General features: G+C 44.7%; 1 protein-coding gene across 1 annotated transcript; it reads right to left on the reverse strand.

Moving 5' to 3' along the window:
- Window positions 1–87: 87 nt before the first annotated feature.
- On the reverse strand, window positions 88–22565 carry LOC142947885 (solute carrier organic anion transporter family member 3A1-like). The gene is made up of 3 exons (XM_076089756.1): window positions 21934–22565; window positions 16482–16938; window positions 88–233 (listed from the first exon to the last, which is right to left on the reverse strand). The coding sequence occupies exons 1-3, from the start codon at window positions 22090–22092 to the stop codon at window positions 88–90; spliced, it is 762 nt and encodes a 253-aa protein (XP_075945871.1). The 5' UTR covers window positions 22093–22565.
- Window positions 22566–23134: the final 569 nt, after the last annotated feature.

A 23134-nucleotide genomic window follows, 5' to 3' on the forward strand; every position in this document is an offset into this window, starting at 1 on the left:
ATCCAAGCACACACGGCGAGGACGACGCCTGACAACAGAAACCAGCCGCCTCGTCCCCGCTACGTGGAGCTTGATCCAGAATCCTCATTAGAGCGCTGTCAGCGGGGTGAGAGTCAGCTGCTGTGACTCAGACTGCAGGCAGAGAATGAAGACTCGAAAGCTCACTTTGGGAGAGTCGGTCTCCCTGACCGCATGTCCTGTGATCTGCGGCATCACCAGGCTGCACTGTTGGACTGCATGTGGCACACAGCAACAAAACAGACAGAGTTCTAAGTCTGTCTATAGATTAGCATCAGAAGTCAAATGAAATCATCTCTGCAGCATCAGAACCACTGGCCTGAGCATGGCTGCCGTCAGCACAGAGCCTCCAGTGAGATGTTGTTGGGATGCCAGGAGCAGCCACTTAATGAACAAGAGCGGAAACTGTGACTAAGCTCTGTACGACTCCACTAGTGCCGAGAGTGAACGCACGGTCTGCTTCCCGCCTTTGACCACCCACATAGGAAGGGAGGGGACACATTCACATAATTGTTGCCTCGTTCACACCACAGTTTATTCTTCACATGAAGGAAATGGCTCACCGATTTGTTAGGTGCGGCTCCCTAACTGTGATGGGGCACAAACGGACTCATTTAGGCCAGACGAGGAGTCAAACAAAAGAAAAGGAGCTTTCATGTTGGGATTGGAACAAACTGCTTTTGTCATAAACATTCAGCTGAAACATCTTTGCGGTCGACAGTCAGGCCGGCACGGAAATGAGCAAAGATACAAATATATATCTATGAGGCGCCAGAGCTTTTTTTCTTCTTTTTTTTTTCTGCAATATGAAAAGAAATGTCATTTCCTCTTCTTACAGTCCGAATGCAAGACTGAAATCAAAGTTTAAAACCATTAAGCTCAAACAACAGTGTTTAACCACCTCTGCATACAGACAGCGAGAGGGACTCGCACCCACAAACACACAGGAAGGAGCTGTTGTGGTACATCGGGGAGTGTTTAGTAGACACCAAAGAAACTGTGCAGTTTAACAGCACTTCCGAGAGGGCTGCAGCCCCTGTGTATACAGCAAATGTGCCTGTGGTGCTGCAAACGAGGCCTCTGTACTCTCTGCTTTGAGTGTTTCCTTAGAAACTGAGTGTTTCCTTCTCATAGCAACAACATCACAATTTCTTTCACCATAGGAAACATCAAAGAGGAAATTCAGTTGGTGAAATCACCTTGCAGGAAACGACGGCTCAGCTAGCCCGCGGACCACCGAGCGTATAAACGTTTCCACAGAGATCACTAATCTATGAGGGAGCATGGCTGCTCATCAATCTGCTGCTTCCAGAAACAAGGCCAACACAAGTTTAAAGTTGATGATAATCGTAACATGAAAGATTTAATAAAAAAAAAAAAAAAAATACATATATTTTGTTTTTTTTTACCAACCGGAGCCTAATCTACTTAATGTGAGCTGCTCCAGATAAACACTGAGATGCTACATGTTAAAAACACACAGACCGCCTGTGTCAAACTCTCCAGTTTGGCTTAAAGGAATTGGTCAACATTTTGGGAAGTTATATTCTCATCTAACTCAGCAAGAGAGGGAATAAATGAAAGAATATTTCCCAAAATGTCATAATATTCTTTTAAATGTAACTTCTTCTGCGTACAGGAAGAGGCGGAGCAGAGGAGGTAGACGGCATGTGGCCATAACGTTAGTCATCCAGCTCAGCGCTGCGATCTTATTATAAATAACCAACCTTTGCACTCCGGTCACAGATAAAAACACAACCGCGCGCCTGTTCAAGCTGGAAAGGGACGCGTTTCATATTTATCATGACAGGATTAAGCTGGGGGAAAAAGAAAAAAAGTTAAGCACATTAAATCTCCATGAAGGACCGTCCACGACCACTGCCGTGGGTAATCTTTGTAACACACTGCTTTTTCTAAAATGCCTCAAAATCCCTTTTCCCTTCCAGCGGTCCGGTTACAAGATAAGCACAAAACAAACTAATTTGTTGACGTTGTTGTGCACCCGAGCCTTTTAGCATCCTGTGAATTACACTCTCAGGGGAGCGTGTCAGAAGTAATTCAATAACAAAGCTCCGCTCTATTGTTTTTCTTTCCTTCTAATTTGTTTAGAGACCAATAGAAGGAGCTGGGAGCTTTCCCGGATATTAATTAACCCATAGATGCATCTTATAACCAAGAACTACGTTTGAAAAGTTGACGTCAGATAAATGTTGAACACACAAACACCCACGCCTTCCCTTTAAAGAACACAGAGGGACGCCTTTGTAACACTTCACATGAAGCTCTTGTGGTTTACCACATGTGGAAGGTCCTTGACGTATCTTCCACAGAAATACGGCGCCTTTCTAGCCTCCCGACCCTTCAAAGTGCTTTAACACTACATGTCATCATTCGTTCATACACTGATGGCAGGGGCTACCTGGGCCACATGGACATGGGGTCGGGGGTCGAACCAGCGACCCTCTGGCTGACGGACGACCCTGCTCTACCACTGAGCCACCGAGTTTACAAGGAGGGTTCATTCCATGTGTGCGTCTCTCTCAGAAGAGCTGGAAAGTCTTATACTTTGTTTCTTTGTCTTGTGTCTGCCTACGACATCGCACCAATCCTATATTTATAGTCATTGTTGTTAAATACGCGGCCACATACAAGCACCTCCGTCTTATGGTCTTTTGTATTGGCTGAGCCAAAGATGAGGCCATAAGAGAGGAGATGATAACCGTGACAGGCTGGGCTGCACTCTTCTTAAAAAAAAAAAACACTTTGGAGACGAATGTGGAGCCAGGTGAAGCCCAGCCAGAGGCCGATTTACCGCCGTTCCACACAGATACAAGGTTCTCTGCAGAGATAATTGGCATTTAAAAAACCCTTTTGTCCCGGAGTTAAATTTCTTTAGACCGTCAGAGCAGGGTTGATATTGTAATCCAACGCAGCGCGAGGCTGAACAGAAAAGCTCACGGTAATCGAAATGTCGGATGCATTAAGCCCGTGCCCTCCTCAGTTTATTTCCCGCTCTCACTGTACAAAGGGAACTCCTTCTCCTCCATTTAATCTGGCCCAGGTCGGCTGAGCTACGTAAGAGCGGAGGGACGGTGCGACGTCGGAGGCCAGACAAACAGCTGGTGCCACTTCCACAAGGGCCCAGACTGAAACGGAGAGAGCCAAACGACTGCTGAAGGTTACAGCCAGTGTCTCAGCTCTGCATCTCTGTCAGGAGGTCAACTGAGAGCAGGAACAAAAAGAGTCTTGGGAGGGAAGAAGTGCATAAAGCAGACACAGAGACTTCAAGGTTACTGTAAAGTTTTAAGAGCGCACGATTTACAGAGCTTTCAAACAAACAGCCCCGTCTTCCTCCTCGGCCGTACATCATGGCCATAACATCCTCCGCGTAGAAGCGTGAAGACGTTTTGAAGATTGAAGAGACTCGGGAGAAACACTCAGAGATCAGCACAGGCCGTTTCCTGCATGTCCAGTGAAGTAAGGTGGCCTCACTCACGCCGACAGTTACACAAAGGACTCAGACCAAGTCATGCACCGCGCCCAACAACGATCCTCCTGCTTCCTCTTCTCTCAACGGCACAGAAACAGCCTGCACAATAATGACTCAATCTGTGTTCAAGATACGATTATTATGAGTATTTGTCCCACAGAGGACATTTGCAGGATTACAACAGCAAATGACAAAAGTGATAAATATAAGAAATAAGAAATCAAATCAGTAAAATAAATAAGTAAACCTGAAAAACACAGCTTCACATCTGTGGTTTAAAAGCCCTTTGGTCTGTTAATTGTTGTGAATTAATATTGAAAATGAGGGTTTATCACATTTGAAAGTGAAGTTTTTCTTTTGATGGAGTCATAGAATACATCCTTGTTTGTTAGTTATCGTCAGCTGGTCTTCTCTGTTGCTTTAGGACAGGAAGCTGAGCTTGTTAGATTGGTGGGCTAGTGAATATAGCTTCATTTTGGCACATTTTACAGTGTGTATTGATAACTGGGTGCACTTTTGCTTCACCTGCAAATTATTCTTCACAAATACACCGGCCTCGTTTTTTCCCTGCCACTGTAGCCCGACTCCGGACTACCAGCTAGCCGGTAAACATGCACGGAGCTCTGCACCACGACCAAACGACCAGGATTTACAATTTCCACAAGCAATCAGAGTGATTGGTGGTCGTAAACTTGTCAATCAGTGCTCTGTTGTTACGGCGGAGGACCCAGTTCAATCACCAGCATTGATGTTGCATGTAGAGGCACACTGATGCTATATGTGCTGGTCTAACTCTGACCTCACATCAGCCACATGTTAACCGGCTCGTGTCCTATTTCTCACCACTCACAACCTGCTGCAGTTTCTCACTAGCCCTTCATTAGAAAGTGCATTAAGATATCGGGTCTTAGTACTTCACTCAGAAGCTACACAAGCATGCAATGACATAATCAGTGGCTCTCAAGTGACTGGCCACTCCATCTGCCAATAACACAGTGAGACTCTGCTTCACACCTCAATATATTTCAAGAAAAACAAACTCCAAGGAACTGGTTGTGCAGTCTCCGTAAAGTTTCGTCCCATTTCATTTGGACTTTTTCTGCTGTCGCATCTGATCTCAAAGTCATTTGTCTTCAGGCACTCTTCGGGGAACTGACGGAATTCTTATCTCACATTTCTCAAACAATATCTTACTGAAGCCCCATTCCCTCATCCTCTTTCTTTGGACAACACTACTAACACCCTAATCCTGCAGACTGCTGCACAGCGACTCCCTCGTGATGTGAACCTGCGAACAGCAGCAAAAAAAAAAAACAGACCTGCTGAGAGGAAAGGAGCCAATCGAAATAAACAAATCTCCTTCTCGAGAGTAAACAAGAATGACTTTAAATTCCGTACACATGATGATCAATTCCCGCAGACATCCGTTATGTAAACTCATGTTAAAGTCATGCAAAAGTACAGGGGATATTAACGGCGACTAAATCTTCAGTGATCCAGAAGTTGGCACTAACAGCATTAGACACCTGCTTTCACCCCAGGAAGTGGAGCCTCGGCCCACCTGAGTAGCTTTTAGTATCAATGTCAACTTTATTCACACTGAAGGCAGCTTTAAAACAACAACAACAACAACGTCTTATAGAATACAGTTAATTCAATTCATATTACATTAATATAGCTTCTCGGTCCTATGAAAACTATTTCCAGCTTTGCAATGCATTTTGCGGGTAATCCAACAGGTTTTTAATGGTTCATTTATATTGTATTGATGAGTCTGCAGATTATTTTCCCCGATTCATTATTTTGTCTATAAAATGCACGAAAATATAATTTCCAATCGCCAAAGGAGATGTATTGAAAATGCTTATTATATATTTATATGATTATATGATACGGATGATTTCTCTGTTGATGGACTAATTAACCATCAGTTTATTGTTCCAGAGTTGGTTTGTTGGTCAGCTGCAGCCTAGAGTAACCCTGTCAGCTCTACACAGCAATGACCTAAATAACAAGCCAAAGCTTAAAGTAGGCTCTCAACTCACATTCAAATGCCATTACATCAGGATCATCCTGCTTTAACTTCCGCTTACGTCAAACAATCTCAAATTTGAAACCAGCCCACCCCCCCACACACACACACACACACACACACACGTCCGGCTGCGAGCTCACATCAAAACGTCGTCTTCTCGCCTAGTCCACTCCTGACTGGCCCCGGAGCGCAGCTTAAGGACACGTCTAGAACTATTAGCGTTTGGACCGTGAGGACGAGGTGGTCGGGTTTACCGCCGAGCGGCGACCGGACGACACGCCGGCTTCTCAGCGGCTCTCTTCCCCTCAACACCCGGTCACGTTAAGCTGAGCTCTGGCTCAATCTAAGCCTCCGAGAGGTCACGGCCCGAGATGGGGTCAACGTCGGGCCTCGCTGAAGCCTTCACTTCTTCATATGTAGACTTCTGATATGAGTCTAGACTACTTAAACCCAAGTTATTCCTAAGTAGCAGGACATTCACTGAGAATCCTCTACATTTAGTCTGATTTTTAACACATCGTCTTCTGTAATTTAAGGCAAAACACAGATGACGATTTTATTTTAATTGGTGTAATATTCTTAAAACCGCACACTACATATTCTGAACCTTCATGGCTTTAAAAACACGCTAAAAGCCCAATCATGTCCCATATAAGTATTTTTAGTAAAACAAAGCTGAAATGATTTGATCGATTGATCAATTTGTCGTTGAATAGAAAACCAGCAACTATTTTCATGAGGGATTAATTGCTTCAGTCATTTTTTAAGCAAACATTTTCTGTTTCCAGCATCTCAAACGTGAGGCTTTTCTCTCCTTCTCCGATTCATATCATTGTTAATGGAATATTTGTGTTTTTTTGGACTGTCTTTTGAAGACGTTACCGTGGACTTCTATCATAGACTTAATTGATTAATCGACAATGCAAATAATTGTTTGTATTTTGCATTATATTCATTCTAGCTGTTTGATATCAGAGTTAAAAAAAGAACAAACACTAAACGCCGACTGTGCCCGACAGATCTCTGGATGCCACATCACATGACTCCTTGGATGACAATACAGAGAAAAATCACTTAAGTGAAACACACTGCAGCGGGGCGGGAGAGGGGAAAAGGTTTTCATCGAGTGAGATACACGGCAGAGCTGGAACAGTGAAGCCCCGTCGTATAAATACATGTTGTTTAATCTGGAAAAATCAACATCCGGCCCTCTTCCACTACATAAGACAGACTGAAGCCATCGTATTAAACAGGTCTGTAACATACATGGAGGTGGTCCTGCTCCTTCATCCGTTATACTTCATGAGGACTGAGATGATGTTCTGATGTTACCAGCAGACTGTGTGTAGTAACCACAATGATGCACGTGTCATCTGTCTGGCTGGAGGAGATGCTAATTAAGCACCGTCTGAACACGCCCACACAGCCCTGACGAGAGTTCCAATGGGTGCTTTTAGACAGTTTGACATGCCGCAGTAAGAAAAACACAGGTGTTTATAGTCAGACTAATGATTATTTTCAGCTGGTAATATGCATGATGTCTCACCGTCAGCATGCAGTGAGACAGCATGTAATATCTTAGGGGTAAAAACCCAACTGTTGGTGTATCGTTTCTTACTCTTACTGTCAAATAAAACGTAGCTCATCTAAACATGCAACATGTACTCGTGTTGCGCTCAGGCGGCCTGTAGTCAGGCTCTTCTTGCACCTTGTAGATCAGAGGCATTAGGCTACTTTAACCCGACAGGCAGTCACTTAATCTTTGAGTCCCATTAACCATGTGTCATCACACTCCCAACTGTTCCAGGAAGCAGTAGAAGCCCTCATTAACCTCAATGGCATCAGTACTCGTTCGCTCCAACTGAAAGTCCATTTTTCTTCGTCCGACAGATTAAAAGTCCACACTCCTAATCAATGAAATGATCTTCATCGTTAGTAAAATGACCAGTGCGTGTGCATCAATGCTGCCGGGTCTTTTTTATGCAAAGCTAGCGGTTTCCAGATATCACAGTAATGCACGCTTTGACTGCCGTTACAGTAATAATGATGTTCTTTCTGTGCCATAAGATTGCATCAACAGACTGGGCATGTTTTCAAACAGGGCCGTGATGAGATGCTGGAAGCAGACTGCCAGCTCTGTGAACACCGGGTCAGCAGAGAGAGGAGGACGGGTAGACGGGACGGGTCGGAGTTAACAGGAACAGAGCGAAGGCTTGTCTTTCTGCCCCGCTACAGTGATCCGTTTGTAATCCTGCAAAGATGTTTGCTCGGAGCAGAGACGCAGCTACCCACAGTCTCCATTGTTGGGGCAATTGGCTGGTGGAGGAGAAAGGGCAAAAGACCAGAGCGTGTACATCTCTCTGACGGAGAGTCGCAGCTGCTCTATTGAAGATGAGGAGCACAGAGAGGTTTGGGACTCTTTGACAGCAGCTGGTAACAGCTTCTTCAGCAGGTGGCTCGGCCTAATTATCAGGGTAGAGATGCCAACAGCCCCCCCCCCCCCCCCTTTCTCCGGGAACATGTGAGAAGCAGGCGCACAATATACGGACGATTGTACAACGTCGTGTTTGCCGCCAATTATAACGGGGCAGTAATTGTGCTGCATCCTGAGGAAGAGGAGAATCGATGGGAGGGACACGTGTGGGAGTAGGAGTAAAAATAAAAGTTGACAGAAAACTTTAAATTATTTCCATGTAATGCATAAACTGAGGGATTGTGATGACTGACATGATACTATTAGCTACAAGGTTTCCACCGAGATAAGACCACCCTATTCGAAGGTGAATTTGAGATGATAAAGTGGTGCTTCTATGTACAACAAAACAGAGAACAAAAACCAGATCAAAGAGACTTTCATTTTGACCTTTTGGCAAGTTATTCCCGTTTGTACGGTTTATTAGCTACAGCTGATGGTTGTCATTTCAGTAGGCGAAGATGACAGACGGTGTAGAAGCGACAGGCCGGCTACCTTCCTCTTTGGTCCACATGTTGAAGTGTGTGTGCAAATGAGCATTACATTAGATGGGCAGGTGGCACCTTGTATGGCGCTTTACAGCAGCCCGCTGCTCCTAAATGCTGAGGACGGGTTAAATGCAGAAGTCAGACTCCATGTGTGTAAGACGATTGACATTAAGTTGAACTAGTTTGGTCAGAAGTTGACGCTATAGGCTGTAATCCGCCAGTAAACAAGGTATAAGTAGAGGTTGTGAAACGTAAACAAACAAAAAAATCGTCTTGGCCATCCAAACGTCTACGAGAGACAAATAGAAGAAAAATCTTCAGGGATTATTTTCAATCAGGCAAGTTGCATTTGTTCTTTCATGTCAGCTAGTGTTTGCCATGCTTCATATGTCTGGAGACAAAGACAGTATGAATATACATCCGGGAAGATGCCAACAACAGAAACAGCTGATCGTTAATGAGAGTTAAATGTTCGCTAAACTGAATTAATTTGGCAAAGGCGTTTCCATAATCCATTTTGCGCATACATGTTTTTAAATCGACAAAGGAAAAAGCCATCTCACGGCAGCGTAAAAACGTTTTTTTTTTGGTGCAACTGAGGAAGTTTAATCGAATGAATGCTATAAAACTATGTGAATGGAAACACAGGAAAACTCAACTTAACTGGAGCAGAACTATTAGATCAGAGCGAAGCCAGAAAAAAAAAAAAGGGACCAACTTCTGTTTCCACATTGATTAGATAACAGTTGACTCAATCAAACGGTTAATTATAATTACGGCCCACCTATTGATCAGAGTCCATTTAATTAGGCACTATTATCCCTCACTCTTCGCCATCAGTGATATGGGGATTAAGTGCTGAACATGCTTCTGAGTAATCCTAGGAGCCCAGAGAGCAACCACTTACACACCACTCAATCAATGAGGCTTGGGATTTGTGGCAAAGCCACGAGCGCAGCACGAATTTCTACTTCCTGAGCAAAGTCCTCGTCCAAGGTCAGGTCTAGATGTACAAACTGCTCATTTTTCTGGCAAGTCCAAGACAGGAGCTGACCAGAAGCCATTTGTGTGATTTTTAAACCCTTTGTGCGTTCCACGTACTAATTAGTATGCCAGAAAAAGATGAAGTATGTCTCAATACATGTACTTTGTAAGGGCGGCTGCAGTATGTACTAAAAGTAAAAAGAAAAAGCAATCAGGAACACAGCTCCTGCGTGGTTTGAAGTGACAAGGACTGAGCATCTCAATCCAATAGTAAAAAAAAACAAACAAACAGCCTAACAACCGACCGCTTCTCTGGCAACGGCTGGCCGATGCTACCGTGTTTATGGTCCGTCTCCGCCCACCTCTTATCCCCACGCTCCTCCCCCCACGGGTGACCAAAACAAAAAAAATCCCCTTTTTAATCAGCAGTGGCAGAGCCTGACCCAGATCGCCTCGAGACGGCTGCGTGGTGGCATGGTGAGGTCTACTGAAGCCACAGGGATTCATGGTGGAGGGGAAAAGGTGCCGCACGCACGTTTAGGCCAAAAGTACTAAAAAAATAAACAGAACTAGCCACAATGCAGCAGGAGGCCACATGGGGCACCTTTCATTCTGCTGGGCCTCCACTCCACTGCTGCAGACGGCGATCTGGTAGAAATAAAAAAAGGGAAACATGCTCATGGCAATAGCAAGGAGCTTCAACATACGGCTCTGCAGGCCCCGGTGAGACGGCCTGAGGGTTTCATATCGGTCATCCAACACTGATCCATTTCCTGCAGAGGTCTGACCCATTTACTGACACTTTCTCAGGTCCCTCATCGTCCCGCTGAGAGATGAAAGGTTCGTCGGGCCTGAAACGTTGGCCCATCATCAGTGGAACTTTAAAAATCTTCTTTAAAGGGTTTCCAGATGAGCCATGCTGAGGCCAGTTTCATGACGATATCTTAGACTGGACGTAGTGTGGTGGACAGATTTCTGCTCTTAGATTAGTCTGATGCAAGTTAGACACACAAAAATAAAGACCTATATTAAGCCTAATAAGTTATCCACCCTACCCCCAAGCTAGCTCTTTTTTAGTTCTACTACTGTATATATTTGGTCCTTGGAACAATTAAAATAGAAATTGGTTCAAGTGGTTCAAAATGTTCAGCTGCTTTCCTCTATTTTGTGTGTAAGCTGTCAAAAGCAAAACAAAACGAGGAATTTTGTGAAACCTTCGGATGTTTATCTGATCCGACCAGCCAGACAGCACCGTACAGACTGTGGCAAAACATGCACTGTCATAACTACAGTGTCACTGCACTACTGTCCCACAACAACAGCAGATTGACTGGGGGGAGATGACGAGTCCTTATGAGGCTACTATACAGCAAGTCCACGCCCCTCTGAGATCAACACTACCGGATAGCTTTGTACGCCCGTCTGACTCACGGCATCCAAACAAACAGGTCAATCAGCTCTTGTCATCTGCAAACAGCCGCCGCTGAATTTTTTTAAAATTACTAACAGCAGACAAATTTGCTGCATATGTTTTGCCTCATCAACAGGCAGGGCTGAGAGATCACCGCATTAGATTCAAGGGAGGACGGCAGATTCAAATCAAACAGCTTTAATGAAACTTTAACTTGGGGAAGCCACCCATCAATCACAATGACTTTCCATTTACCGAAAACGAGAGCACTTTGAAGCTTTGCATATGCTCAGTTCCGTTCCTTTCGGACTCCTTTACACGATACTCGGGAGTATTTGGGGGTAATTACTGATTAGCTTCGAGACAGCAGCAGCATGTTGTTGACAAGTGGGGTACAAGATAATCTCAGTGCCTTCTCTACCCTCTAGGACCAACCCGGGGTAAGTGAGCAGAAGGGGGGGGGGGGGGCCTGCAGCAGTGGTGGAAAGACAAGCCCACAGTTCATTAGAGTCATGCAGAGGAGCAGCGGCTGGCTGACGAACGTTTACCGCAACGCCGTTTATCATCTTGAGATAAAACAAACTGGTGTTGCTAGGCAAACTCGGCACGCAGCTTATGGCAGAGACGGAAGAAGCCATTTAGAATCTAATCCTTCAAGATGACATTAACATGCGCCGAGTTTAAGTAGCTTATATAAACGCCCTACTGCAGCAACCGTTTGGAGTCGGAGCATTTTTGCAGGAATGTTGACAAGTCTCTCGAGGATCCCTCGGAGACCATTGTCACTGCAATCAGTTTACCGAACAAACCTGAAGCTACATTTATCCCTGCTGAGCTGAAGTGAACACAGATTTTGCAATATATCATCAGGGAATTGCTTGAATACGTACAAAATAAAATACACCGGGCTAAGGCCTGACAATGGCATACAAACCAGTGTTTGGCAGCAAAATACAGATATGAAAGGCATTTCTTTATGCTTCTGCTCTCCAGGTAGAGGCAGTTATCTTGTCTCAGACCACAAGTGAAAAAGAGCCCTTTGTGTTTCCCCACAGCTAGTCTGTCATTCCTAGTTTGACTGGGAGAGAGAGACAGTGAGAGAGAGAGAAAGAGAGCGAGACAGATAGAGACAGAGACAGAGAAAGAGAGATAGAGACAGAGAGAGAGAGAGAGAGACAGATAGAGACAGAAAGAGAGAGATAGAGACAGAGAGACAGAAAGAGAGAGAGAGACAGAAAGAGAGACAAAGAGAGTGAGACAGAAAGAGAGAGAGAGACAGAGACAAAGAGAGAGGCAGATGGACAAAGAGAGAGAGACAGACAAAGAGACAGAGAGAGAGAGTGAGAGAAAGGGAGTGAGAGAAAGGGAGCGAGAGTGAGAGCGAGAGACAGAAAGAGAGAGAGAGCACTTGATACTTTTGGCTGCTGTCTGACATTGGTGCATAAAGTCAACTGGAATCAAAATGAATCATCATCTCTTTGCAGTCAAAAATCAAGTGACATTGGCTTTAAATTCAGTTGTTAAAAAAATATGTATATAGAAATGAAGAGAAAAGGCTCTTTGGGGAAATATAAATGCTCCTTTAGCATCTGGGCCTCCGACTGGTGTACGTGTTAGCGTGACAGCTGAGCCAACATTGGACACAATCTAACACACTGTTACAAGTTAAAGACAGCTTTCGTTATCTGTGGCGTTGAAGAATGAGGAATAACATTCATCATGTCAAACAAAGATGTTCACAAGCTCTGCCAATGAGTTGAAATTGTAAACACTTCCCATCTCTTGAGTGGGTGTGGTCATGTCCACCTGGTTTGGAGGGACAAAAGCAGGTTGGGTTGTATATGCATTGTGTCTTTGTATTTTCTGTTGCCAACATTAAATATTTACACAGCTGAGAGCCATATTTAGCATAAAGAAAATGTGTTATCTAGGGTGTTACTAAGATAGTAAAAATGATTCGCTACAAATCAGCATGTTAACGTTGCCATCACGAGCCTTTTAGGCTGCTAACATTAGCATTTAGCTTCAAGCACCACAGTGTGTACATACAGACTTCCCTAGCAGCTACCATGTGAGCACAGGAGATACTTACAGCACAATGTTAACTTACAACGCTGTAGCCGAATCAAACTAGAATTGCCACCTCACGGTTGTGAGTCATTTGTCATACTGTAGTTATTAGCATATGAATTATTGAGTTATGCCCCAAAATGTGTTTTGTCAAGTCACAATGACCTTTGACCAACAAATTCCAATCGGTTCATCCTTGAGTTCAAGTACGGTAGATGTTACTGCCAAATTTGGAGAAGTTCCCTCCAGGCGTTCCTGAGCTGTCTTGTTCGTGGGTATGGTATTTTTTTTTTTTTTTTTCCAGATGGAAGGACAACTTAAAAACACGATGCCTCCGGCGACATCTTCTGCTGGCACGGAGGCATACAAAGAAGCAACTCAGACTTTAAACTTTGTTATAACAACTTCAGCAACGGTGTCACTTCTGCCAGCACAAGAAGCTGAATTAGAAAATTGCACTTTAATTGCGCTTCTCCATTAGCACCCTTTTGAATCTGATCATGCATTTCTTATACAACAAGCGACGTCCACATGTCCAAATCTGTGGGATTTTGCATAAAAAGCATCGACACTGATGAATTAATTAATGTCATACTTTCAGCCCCCCCCCCCCCACCATATATGTACTTTACCACAGGCACTACACACTGTACATTATATTTTAATGACCAGATCCCAGGCTGTTTAAAAGCTTCTGAAACAGGAGGGTGGAGTCTGTGCTTTCGGATACACGACGCCGGCTCTAAACCCGTCTGTGTGTGTGTCTTATACAGTATATTTATGCAGGGGTCCTGTGGGAAGAGACAGAATTAGCAGTGGATAGTGAAAGGTCACAGAGCAGTGGGAATAGAGATCCTGTTGATGCAATCTGTCCAATCATATTTACTTCCTTAGGCCAGAGACCAGTGCCTACGTCTCGGGGAAACAAACCAAAACAACAACAACGTGCCACACAAATACATGTGTTTATGTTTAACTCTACTTGGTGATGGCATTCAAACGCTGAATCACTTCCTTTTAAGAAAAAGGATGTGCCACGTAGCATGCACAAGCTCCGAAAACAAATTCTTAACCGCGACAGTGAACATATGTCAACCAGACGGAGACAAAAAGCTCTCGAAAGAGTCGCAGACAAACTTTTGCCAGAGTGTGTTTTACAGCTGTTTAAACAGCAGTAAGCCTGTCTGCTGCAGTAAACACAGGGAAGGCAGCGAAGCCTCTGGAGGAGTTGTTTTTCACAGGCCTGTGTGGTATGCATGTGCGGCCCGGCCCACTCGGACCCACCTCATGGCTGGCTGGTTGGCATTCCTGCAGTCCCTCTGTAATTATGGCTCCTCTCCAGGCCTACCCTCGGCTCCTCCTGCACCGCCGTACTCGTACAGGGCGGTGCTCGCCTCTGCCAAACAGGCAACACACTTTCCACCTGGCCATTTGGCTCAGCCTCTAATATTAACAATAACACGTCACCGGGGAAAAATGTGCACCAACAACAGCAGCAGGCGACAGTTGTCTGCGGGACAAATAGCAGTTTCAATTACACTTTGGTGTCATGTATCTGGGTTCATCATGATGTTCTTCACCTTGGGCTGAGCTTATGTGATATCAGATAATTAAAGGGAATTAAAGAATTAAAGTGAAGTGAATACTTTGCGTTTAACTCCGTCTCCCATTGAGTGTGTGAAAAAGGTTTAACACGTAAAGCTGTGCAAGAGTCTACTTGTAGAGGAGCTTTTACTCTACATGCTCACACAGCACATCTGTCTGCAGCTGTTGTGAGACACATGTCAGGTTAAAGTTATCTACAGTGAATTAAAAATAAGACTGAACTTGTGCAAAACCGACAGGAAATGTTTGGCCAGGACAAAGACACAATGTTTCTTGTTGACGTAAACAAATACATTATCAGTATGTGAAAGGAAATCTCACAGAATTTCAGACAATCTGCTCCATTCATGCAGCTGGGGGCACATGACACGCCTGCAGCAGAAGGATTAGGACGATCAGCTGAGCGCCACTCAATACCACATTGTTCCTCGCTGCTCACCGCTTGCTTTTCCTCCAACTCTCTTTGCAGCTTATCAGAGGAGGGCAGAAGCAAATCTCGCCTCCCTTATGCCCGCCAAACTTCAATCACTCGCAGTCCACTTCCCACTGTAAACTGCTTACAAGCCACTACAGTGGCGCAAAAAAAAATGTCAAAGCCGCTCATTTGTTTGGGACAAATGAACACAATGAACGGCAATTAAGAAAATTAGCTTTGGGCTTGAGATTACAGAGCACACTGCTGCCTTTGTTTCGCAGGTCACACCTGTATTTGAGTGACAAAAGGCGGCCACACATGCATGCTGCTGTGTGAGTGCCAGCCTGAACTCATCCTCCATTCGGGCTCTCATTGTCTCTGCTCCACGCTGATAACGAACAGCACACGCTACGCATACGCGTCTCATCTACTCCATCAAAGGCTGGTGCGGCCGTCTGGACGACCAACAGGCAGGTCGCCGTCAAAAAACAAGGAAGCCTACTGTTCCATGGGTTTGTGGCTGAGGCTTCGCAGCTCACGTCTCGACTCAACAACATTAGAGAAAAGAGGTTTTTATAAATCCTTATTCGCTTTTGTGGCCAAAAGATAGATGAGAAGATTGATGCCCTCTCATTGTCTCGAGAGTGGTGTCCATCTTTTCTCTGCAAGAAAGCAAATAAACGCATTTCCCAACATATGTTGCCCTTCTCCATGCAGACTATATGTGACATTAACATATTTCACTGGGTGGTTTGTTGCTGTGAAATATCCGGCGTGGATCCACAGAAAAAAAAAGCTACAGAAGTGAAAATCCTCCGTGGCTTAATGAGCCACGCATTAAAGCTTCCTTCTGCATACTGAAATGGGAAAAAAATATACATATCACAGCAAATACATATCCCCTAAACAGCCATTGTGTATTCAGAACTTTGCACAGAAAGCACTTTGGATGCATCTTTAAACCTCGAAGAAGCCACGTCAGCAGCATCTCGCCTTTGAGATGGGATTGAGCGAAGCAGAGACATTTAACCCGCATCTGGCCACTGAAACGGGCCATAATGGAGATTAAAACGCTCAGAGGTTTGCTCACCTGGCACTCACGTGATCGGGCCTGTTCGTGGAACAAAAAGGCATATGGTGTGCAGCAGAAGAGCACACACACATATATATATACTGTGTTGACTCAAAGTGTGCAAACATTGCACCTGATGAACAAACGCATCCATGGCTGTCTGTCCGCGTTACCAGTTTTAGTTGCCTTGGGAAATCAATGTGCTGCAGCAAATAGATTTTTAATTTCCAGTGTGATAATCATCTGTTTCCTTGAACACTGCTCATCTTCAGCAGCAATTTAATTCAGCTAAAGATTATCAAACCATCCTTCAGCAGAGGCCGTTGGCTATCTGACTTTGGTATTTACCTTTTGCCAACAGATTAGGTATAATCTGGGGTTTTAACACTTTGGTCACACAGTTTCAGGAATGTGGCTCACCTATATAGAGCGACGAGTCTTTCTTCTTCACGTGATCGTCGATGTACGACACCCCCAGAGGTTGCACGGGCGTGGCTCCGAGCCCCAGCAGGACCTGGGCTCCAATCAGCAGCAGGTACATCATGTTGGTGTTGGCCCTGTTGTTGCACAGAAAGTCTTCAGCCCGCTGGGCTTCAGCGCTGCTGGTGTTGGAGCAAACGTCCCGGCCCGCGTCAGTCCTCCACATGTCCCCTATCTTATACGGATTAGTTAGAAACTCGGGCAGAGCCGAGAGAAGGGCGCCGAGCGCCATGACGATGCCCCCGCAGCCGATCAGACGGGGCCGATGTGCTTTGGCCCCGAAGTAGCTGACAAACAGGATTAGAGCCAGGTTCCCTATCTCGAAGCTGCTGGCTATCACTCCGACGTCGGCACTTTGCAGGTTGAACCGCCGCTCCAGGGTCGTCAGCACACTCACCTGAAAAACAACAACAGGACACAACGTCAAACCACGGTCATGAAAAATGAAACACACAAGTACAAAAACCAAGGATGTCGCGATCTAATGTCACCAACTTAGAAAGAAAATTCATTGTATGATTTATCAATGTAGAGTATCATAAGCATTTTAACTCTATGACCCCATTCACACCAGGCATCAACATGCAATCTGTGTCTGGGTGTAACATCTGGATAAATAAACGCATTGTGACCGGAACGCGATCGGGTCTGCCAGTTCACGTCTGATCAGATCTCAGCCAGGTGTAGATGCAAAGGCCTGTGGATCAGATGTCATCATCATCCAGATACAGATCACACATTAATATACCAGGGGGAAACGGGGCCTGTATTCTTTAAGAAGCACGTGTTCAGCATAAGTTCTAAACTGTAGCTTTCCATTGGAGTATCTTGAATAACAAGCTGTTCAGATGTTCCACACAGCGGCTCCTCCCTGGAAACGGGCCTCTGTTTCTGTTTAGCCGGGCACAGCAACATGTAGCTCATCACAAGCTGTTACGCACACAAGCGCTAGAGCCGACCAGCAGCTCCCGGCGCCCAGTTGGTTTGTACACTTCAGTTTGCAGTTGAAACTAGAAAAGGTGCACTTAAGTAGAGTTCAGATCTCCACCAGGTGTGTCTGCAACAACCACTGCCGTATTGTGAGATTGAAAGATATTGCCAAGTCAAAATTAAACTGACCAAGCTTTCTGCTCACCCAAATTATTATGCAGATTAGCCGTGGACAGACACAGAGGTGCACACTCACTCACTCATACACGGGACTGATCGTATGATCCTCCTGGCTGAGATAATAAACAGTCAACAGTTCACAGTGAAAGACTCCATGATGAATGCGTCATAAAGCAGAGCAGGGCTGTGGAGGATTGTGGGAACAGTCTCTCTGTGCCATGTGAACAGCGTCACATTCAAACAGTTATGAAGCTATTTTCAGATCTGTCCCAAACTGCCCTTGAAAGGGCATCACACTTTTCCATTTCCTCACTGGCTCCGTTCAAGAATTTTGACTGAGCTCAACCCCCACCCCCGAAAAAAAAAAAAAAAAAAAAGGGGGTCTCGTGCCAAAACAAAAAAAAAAGTGATTCACTGTGTGATTAATTAAGTTGTGGTTTTGCTGTTGGAAAATGTTTTGCGTTATGTTAATTTAATGTACACAGTTGACGTGGATTAGATCAGAGTATGTTTAAACAAGGAAATGACCTTTGAGGCTCCATGCAGGCCGAATGTGGTGGTGACTTAACTAAAGAACTCTTTCTTCATTTTACTTCCACATTAGTATCAAACTTGGCCACGTATTAAATATCATCAGTAACAGAGTTTCTTCTGTTTGTAAAATGGAGATAACATTATTATTAGTGTTTGGCTGAGTTTCCTCCCACTTTCCGCTACATTCAGCATGTGTCATACACTTTTGACGTCACACAGTGTGAACACTTGAGTGGAAAACCCTTTACTCTTCAGTCCCCACTGATACCCGATCAGTTTCTATAAATGCTGTCCGACATTGCTCATTGTTCCATACAGTATTTTCCCCTTTGAGACAATATTAAAACGCACAACAGGCGTATAGGTGAGGAGACACTGGACAGCCCATCTGCTTTGTAATTACAGAAGTCGTCTCCTGTGACTTTTAAGAAGCAGAAATGACAGCAGGTCGTTCTTGCAGCTGCTCTGGACACAGCTGCAGTGACTCCTTCGCTACACATCAAAGCGAGGACGATTGTTGGGGGCGGTTCGTGCCCGAGTCCTTTTAGTGACGCCGAGTTGGTAGAAAACGGCAGGCTGATTCATGACGTCCCCTTCGGGGTGGCTCTCTCTCTCGCTAAATGAGAACATACTGGACAGGCTGCGTTTACGCTCGTCCGGGCTGGGATCTGATCAGCTCTTAGAAACCATGCCGGGCCCTTATAACCTGTTGACACTGTAGCTTCGGCTCGACGCAGACAAGAGACACGGCAGCAAAATCCGAGTTATCCGAGCACGTCCCGTCAGCTGAGCAGTGGAAACACTCTGGATGAGTTAAGCCCTCGTCTCAACATGTTTATGCATTTCCACTCTGACGTAAACAGGCAGCCTTCCAGGAGGAATACACCAGGAACAAATGACAGAGGAAAAATAGAGTATACATGGTCAGTGGTCACGGTTACAGTTTATCCACATAACTCAAACTGGGGAAATGTTTAATCTGTTGCATGGCAACAAAACAAACCTCGTCATGCTAACAGAAGGACGAGTCTCATCCGAACACGAGGAATCACAACTTTTTTTCCCCAGGATGTACTGACAGGGTCTCTATTACCAGCTAGCTGCTAAAAAGCAGCTAAATGCCAACATTCACTTCTTCACATTAAGGTTTAGCACCGACGTGAAAATGCTGACACGGTGCCGTTTGTGAAGGCACAGCAGCTGTTTTTAACTGAAGCCTCGGCTATTTACCATCATTTGCATTCAGCTTTATGAGGTGAAGCCTCCTGGAGGTTAGCTAAAGGTACTTTAACTGCTCTGAATACGCTAAAGAGTTGTTTTATTGGCTTCTAAAATAAGCTACATCTATAGTGCAGACATGCCATATATAGCACATGCCATGCATTCAGTGTATTGTTATATAAGTTTCTTTATCTTCTATCCTTAATTTTTGGGCATGAGCGAAGTTTACACTTTTTTCCAGTTCATGCATGTGTGTGCAGACAAAATGAATGAATAAATAAAATGACTAAATCAGTAATATATTAAATAAATGAAGGTGCTGTGTTGAATCATATCTATTAATGCTGATATCTAATATATTTTCTTAAATGACGATATGGTTTTGTATTCGGGCTTCTCTCACAAGGCTCCGCTGATTCAGTGCGACTGCAGTTTGACAGATTTGCTCAGCTGAGACGAACACAGTTCAGGTTCAGGTGTTAGTTGCACTTCACAGCTCGAGCTCTGCCGCGTCAGAATTGGTTCTCACCAGGGAGGCGTTAAATAAACCTCAGGTGATGCATACACACAAGTCACGAATAAAGCTTCCACGGGCTTCATTTATAGTATAAAGCATAATTAAAATCTGACGGAGTTACTGCAGTAAAGTGTGAAGGAAACGTCTCGTAAAAACCTTATCGGTCGCATGATGGTTCTGGGATCAGCTAGAGCTCGAACCAAAGATTATCTTTATCATTGATGCATGATTGTTTTGGACACAAAAAACAAAAACACATGAAGATGTTACTTTGGGCTCTGGGAGATAGTGATTGGCATTTCCGCCCTGCTTTTTCCACATTCATAGACAAAATGATAATCAACTAATCGAAATAATCACCAGATTATTAAATGATAAAAGTAGCTTTTAGCAGCCCTGAAGTCCATTCGAGCCAAGTCACCAACTGCTGAAAAGAATCGTTCATTAAGTGATTTACTTCAGATGTAACCTGACAATCACAGGAGCATTAATTCAGCATCTCTTACTCACGGACGGTAAATAGAGCGGAGGGACTCTCTGAGAAAACCACAAATGAATCCGGAAACAATGACACTTAAATCTGTACTTCTGAGGTATTTGCCTGAGCAGGTTGACCGTGTGTTCACTTGCAGTCGGGCTGCTAAATCAGGACACCCAGCACGCTGCTAAGTGTCTTGTACAGTAAGCGGCTCACAGAAACCAAAGGGGGCCATGATAGCCGAGTTGTGTCCGTTCACTGCCAGCAAGCACTCTTAAGTCCCATCATCCAATCAGAGATAGCCCATGTAGGTCGACGCCAGCTCACCGTATTGTCACCAAACCAGTTACCCAATGTCCTTCCGACAGCTTGTAAATAAAGCTCTGTGTAAATTAGCTCCGTTGTGTTGACGAACAGAGGAGGCCAGAAAGCAGTGTGTGGTTTTTTTTTTTAAATGAGGAAATAATTAGAAACTTCAACTGGTTTATTGTTCAAACTGTTGAACAGGTGTCCAAAACTGATGCAATATAAAAAAAAAGGAGAACAAACGCCTCTTTTGAAATACACAAGAGGAAGTCCTCTTTAGGAAATCATCCTAACTGACTCAGAGTTGCTGTCGCGAGCAGCGGGATGCTTGATGCTCAGCAGGTCCACTCACCGAGAAGATAAGATGTTCCACTCCAAATATGGCCGGTGCATTCAGGCTTTAGTCTACTAATTATGAGCAACTGCGAGGAAACAGTGTTATTCTTGGAGAATAAACACGACAAAAACTAAATGTTCACGTTGGTCACCAGCTCCTTTTGGGACACTTTGAGGAATATTTGGGAGCATAGTCCCACAAAACTTATATTAGAGTCTCAGAGCGAGTTAAGATCTTTCAATGTTTGGATGTTTTCACTGCAACCGCAAAACAAAAATACACATTTTGAGGTTTTATAAGAAGAGGGGGACGTATTACCACCCTGATTAGTTATAAGTGTGATTAATATTAAAAGTGAAAGAGCGAGTAAAACAAAACCAAAAAGAAAGAGGACGTAAGAAGGATGTGGTGGGGGTGTCCTTGACCTTGAATGACATTTTGGGTAAAATTAGCCAATTATTGCCTTTGTGAGTATGATAAGACTATCAATATCAATGCGAAGCAGAGCTGTAAGGTCTCCCTTTAGCTGCTGCTGGATGGTTAATTGAAAAAAAAGGCTCAGTTTGAATTGTGCCAGCCTAATAGATACATATACAGCCCATCAAAACACATCATGGCACAAAAGCAGCATATTTCCTCACAACAAACAAGGGGACAGTTGAGCAGCATGAAAGATGTCCTGCAGACTGTACTCTACACTAAAGAGAGAGGTTTCTACACCCCGCGGTTTCTCTGCTACGTGTCATTTAGTCTAAAGCGAGCCGAGCAGCAGAAACCACAAATGCAAAAAAAAAAAAAAACAGCCCAGACCCGGATGACAAAAGTCTGAATATGACCCACAGTAGCAGCGCGAGTCCCGCGCGATGAGCTCGGCTTGTGTTGCACTCACCAGGTATGCTCCGACGGTGCCCTGAGCCAACATGAGGGCGCACTCCGATATCAAGAATATCTTGATATTTGAGAAGCATGATTCGTTTTTGCGGAGGCCGTCTCCTTCCAGCATGTCCCCGCCGCTCCGGTCCGAGTCTCGGTGCTTCTTCACCTGCATCCTCGCCTCACTTTACCCACACGGCACCCGCGGGGAAACCGAAACACACGGGAGGGTGGACCGCAGGGGAAGACACCGGGCAGGCACAGCGATTCGCTTTTCCCCACCTGAAGACTACATTCGCGGTGCTCCTTGTCGCTAATTTCGTTTTCGCACGCGTTGTCAAGCTACGTAAACACACGTCCAAACTCCGCGGGGCTCTGCCGGTAGTCTGCGCTTAAACATTGCCTCTTCGTCGACGCGCAGGAACATGTGAACTCCCTGAAGGTGTTCGCGAAGGCGAAAGTGAACTACGCGCGCGCAAATCTCTGTCAAATCGCATGTTTCCGTAGCGGGGGGGTTTGTGGGTCTCAGGTGCAGCAGGGGAAGGTCCCGGTTGAAGGCTTCTTCCTCCTCCTTTTCTTCTTCTTCTTCTTCTCTTCTAACTCCTGCCGCTCCGGACTGTCATGGTCCTTCACGCACAATGACTGCTCTCTGTCTCTGCGCTCCCACCTCCCTCTCTCCTCCGTCAGCACGTGCACTGCCCTAGAGGCGCTGCGTGGCAGCATCACAAGTCTGCTCAACTTGCATCCGACTTGAAAAATCACTACAGGAGTCCCATGCGGCCCCGTGTGTGTGTGTGTGTGTGTGGTGTTTAAAGTGACTCACTGCTATTTTCTGATGTATAATTTGCCCTCATCAAAACTACAGGGATTTTATCTGTGGTGATGATTGTTGAGTCTAAAATTACCCCCGAGTATCTCCATTAACAAGTCAAACATAACAATGAATGACTAATGAAAACAACCAATGAATACGTTGTGTGCAGACAGTAACAGTACTTAGGGCTACAACTATATTATTAACCAACTTATTTTTCTCATTGGTAGCTTTAAAGTTACCTTTTTAATCAGTCTTTTGATCTATCAAATGTGGTACGTGGCCATTACAATTCCCCAGAGTCCAGGATAATCTTCAGATGCTTTTTCTGACCAACAGTCCAAAACCCAAAGATGTTTAATTTACGATATTGTTAAGAAAAGGAAAACACACGTTTCTCACA

Source organism: Anarhichas minor, unplaced genomic scaffold, assembly GCF_050575085.1.
Source record: "Anarhichas minor isolate MPS153535 unplaced genomic scaffold, ASM5057508v1 ptg000011l, whole genome shotgun sequence".
Taxonomy (NCBI): Eukaryota; Metazoa; Chordata; class Actinopteri; order Perciformes; family Anarhichadidae; genus Anarhichas; species Anarhichas minor.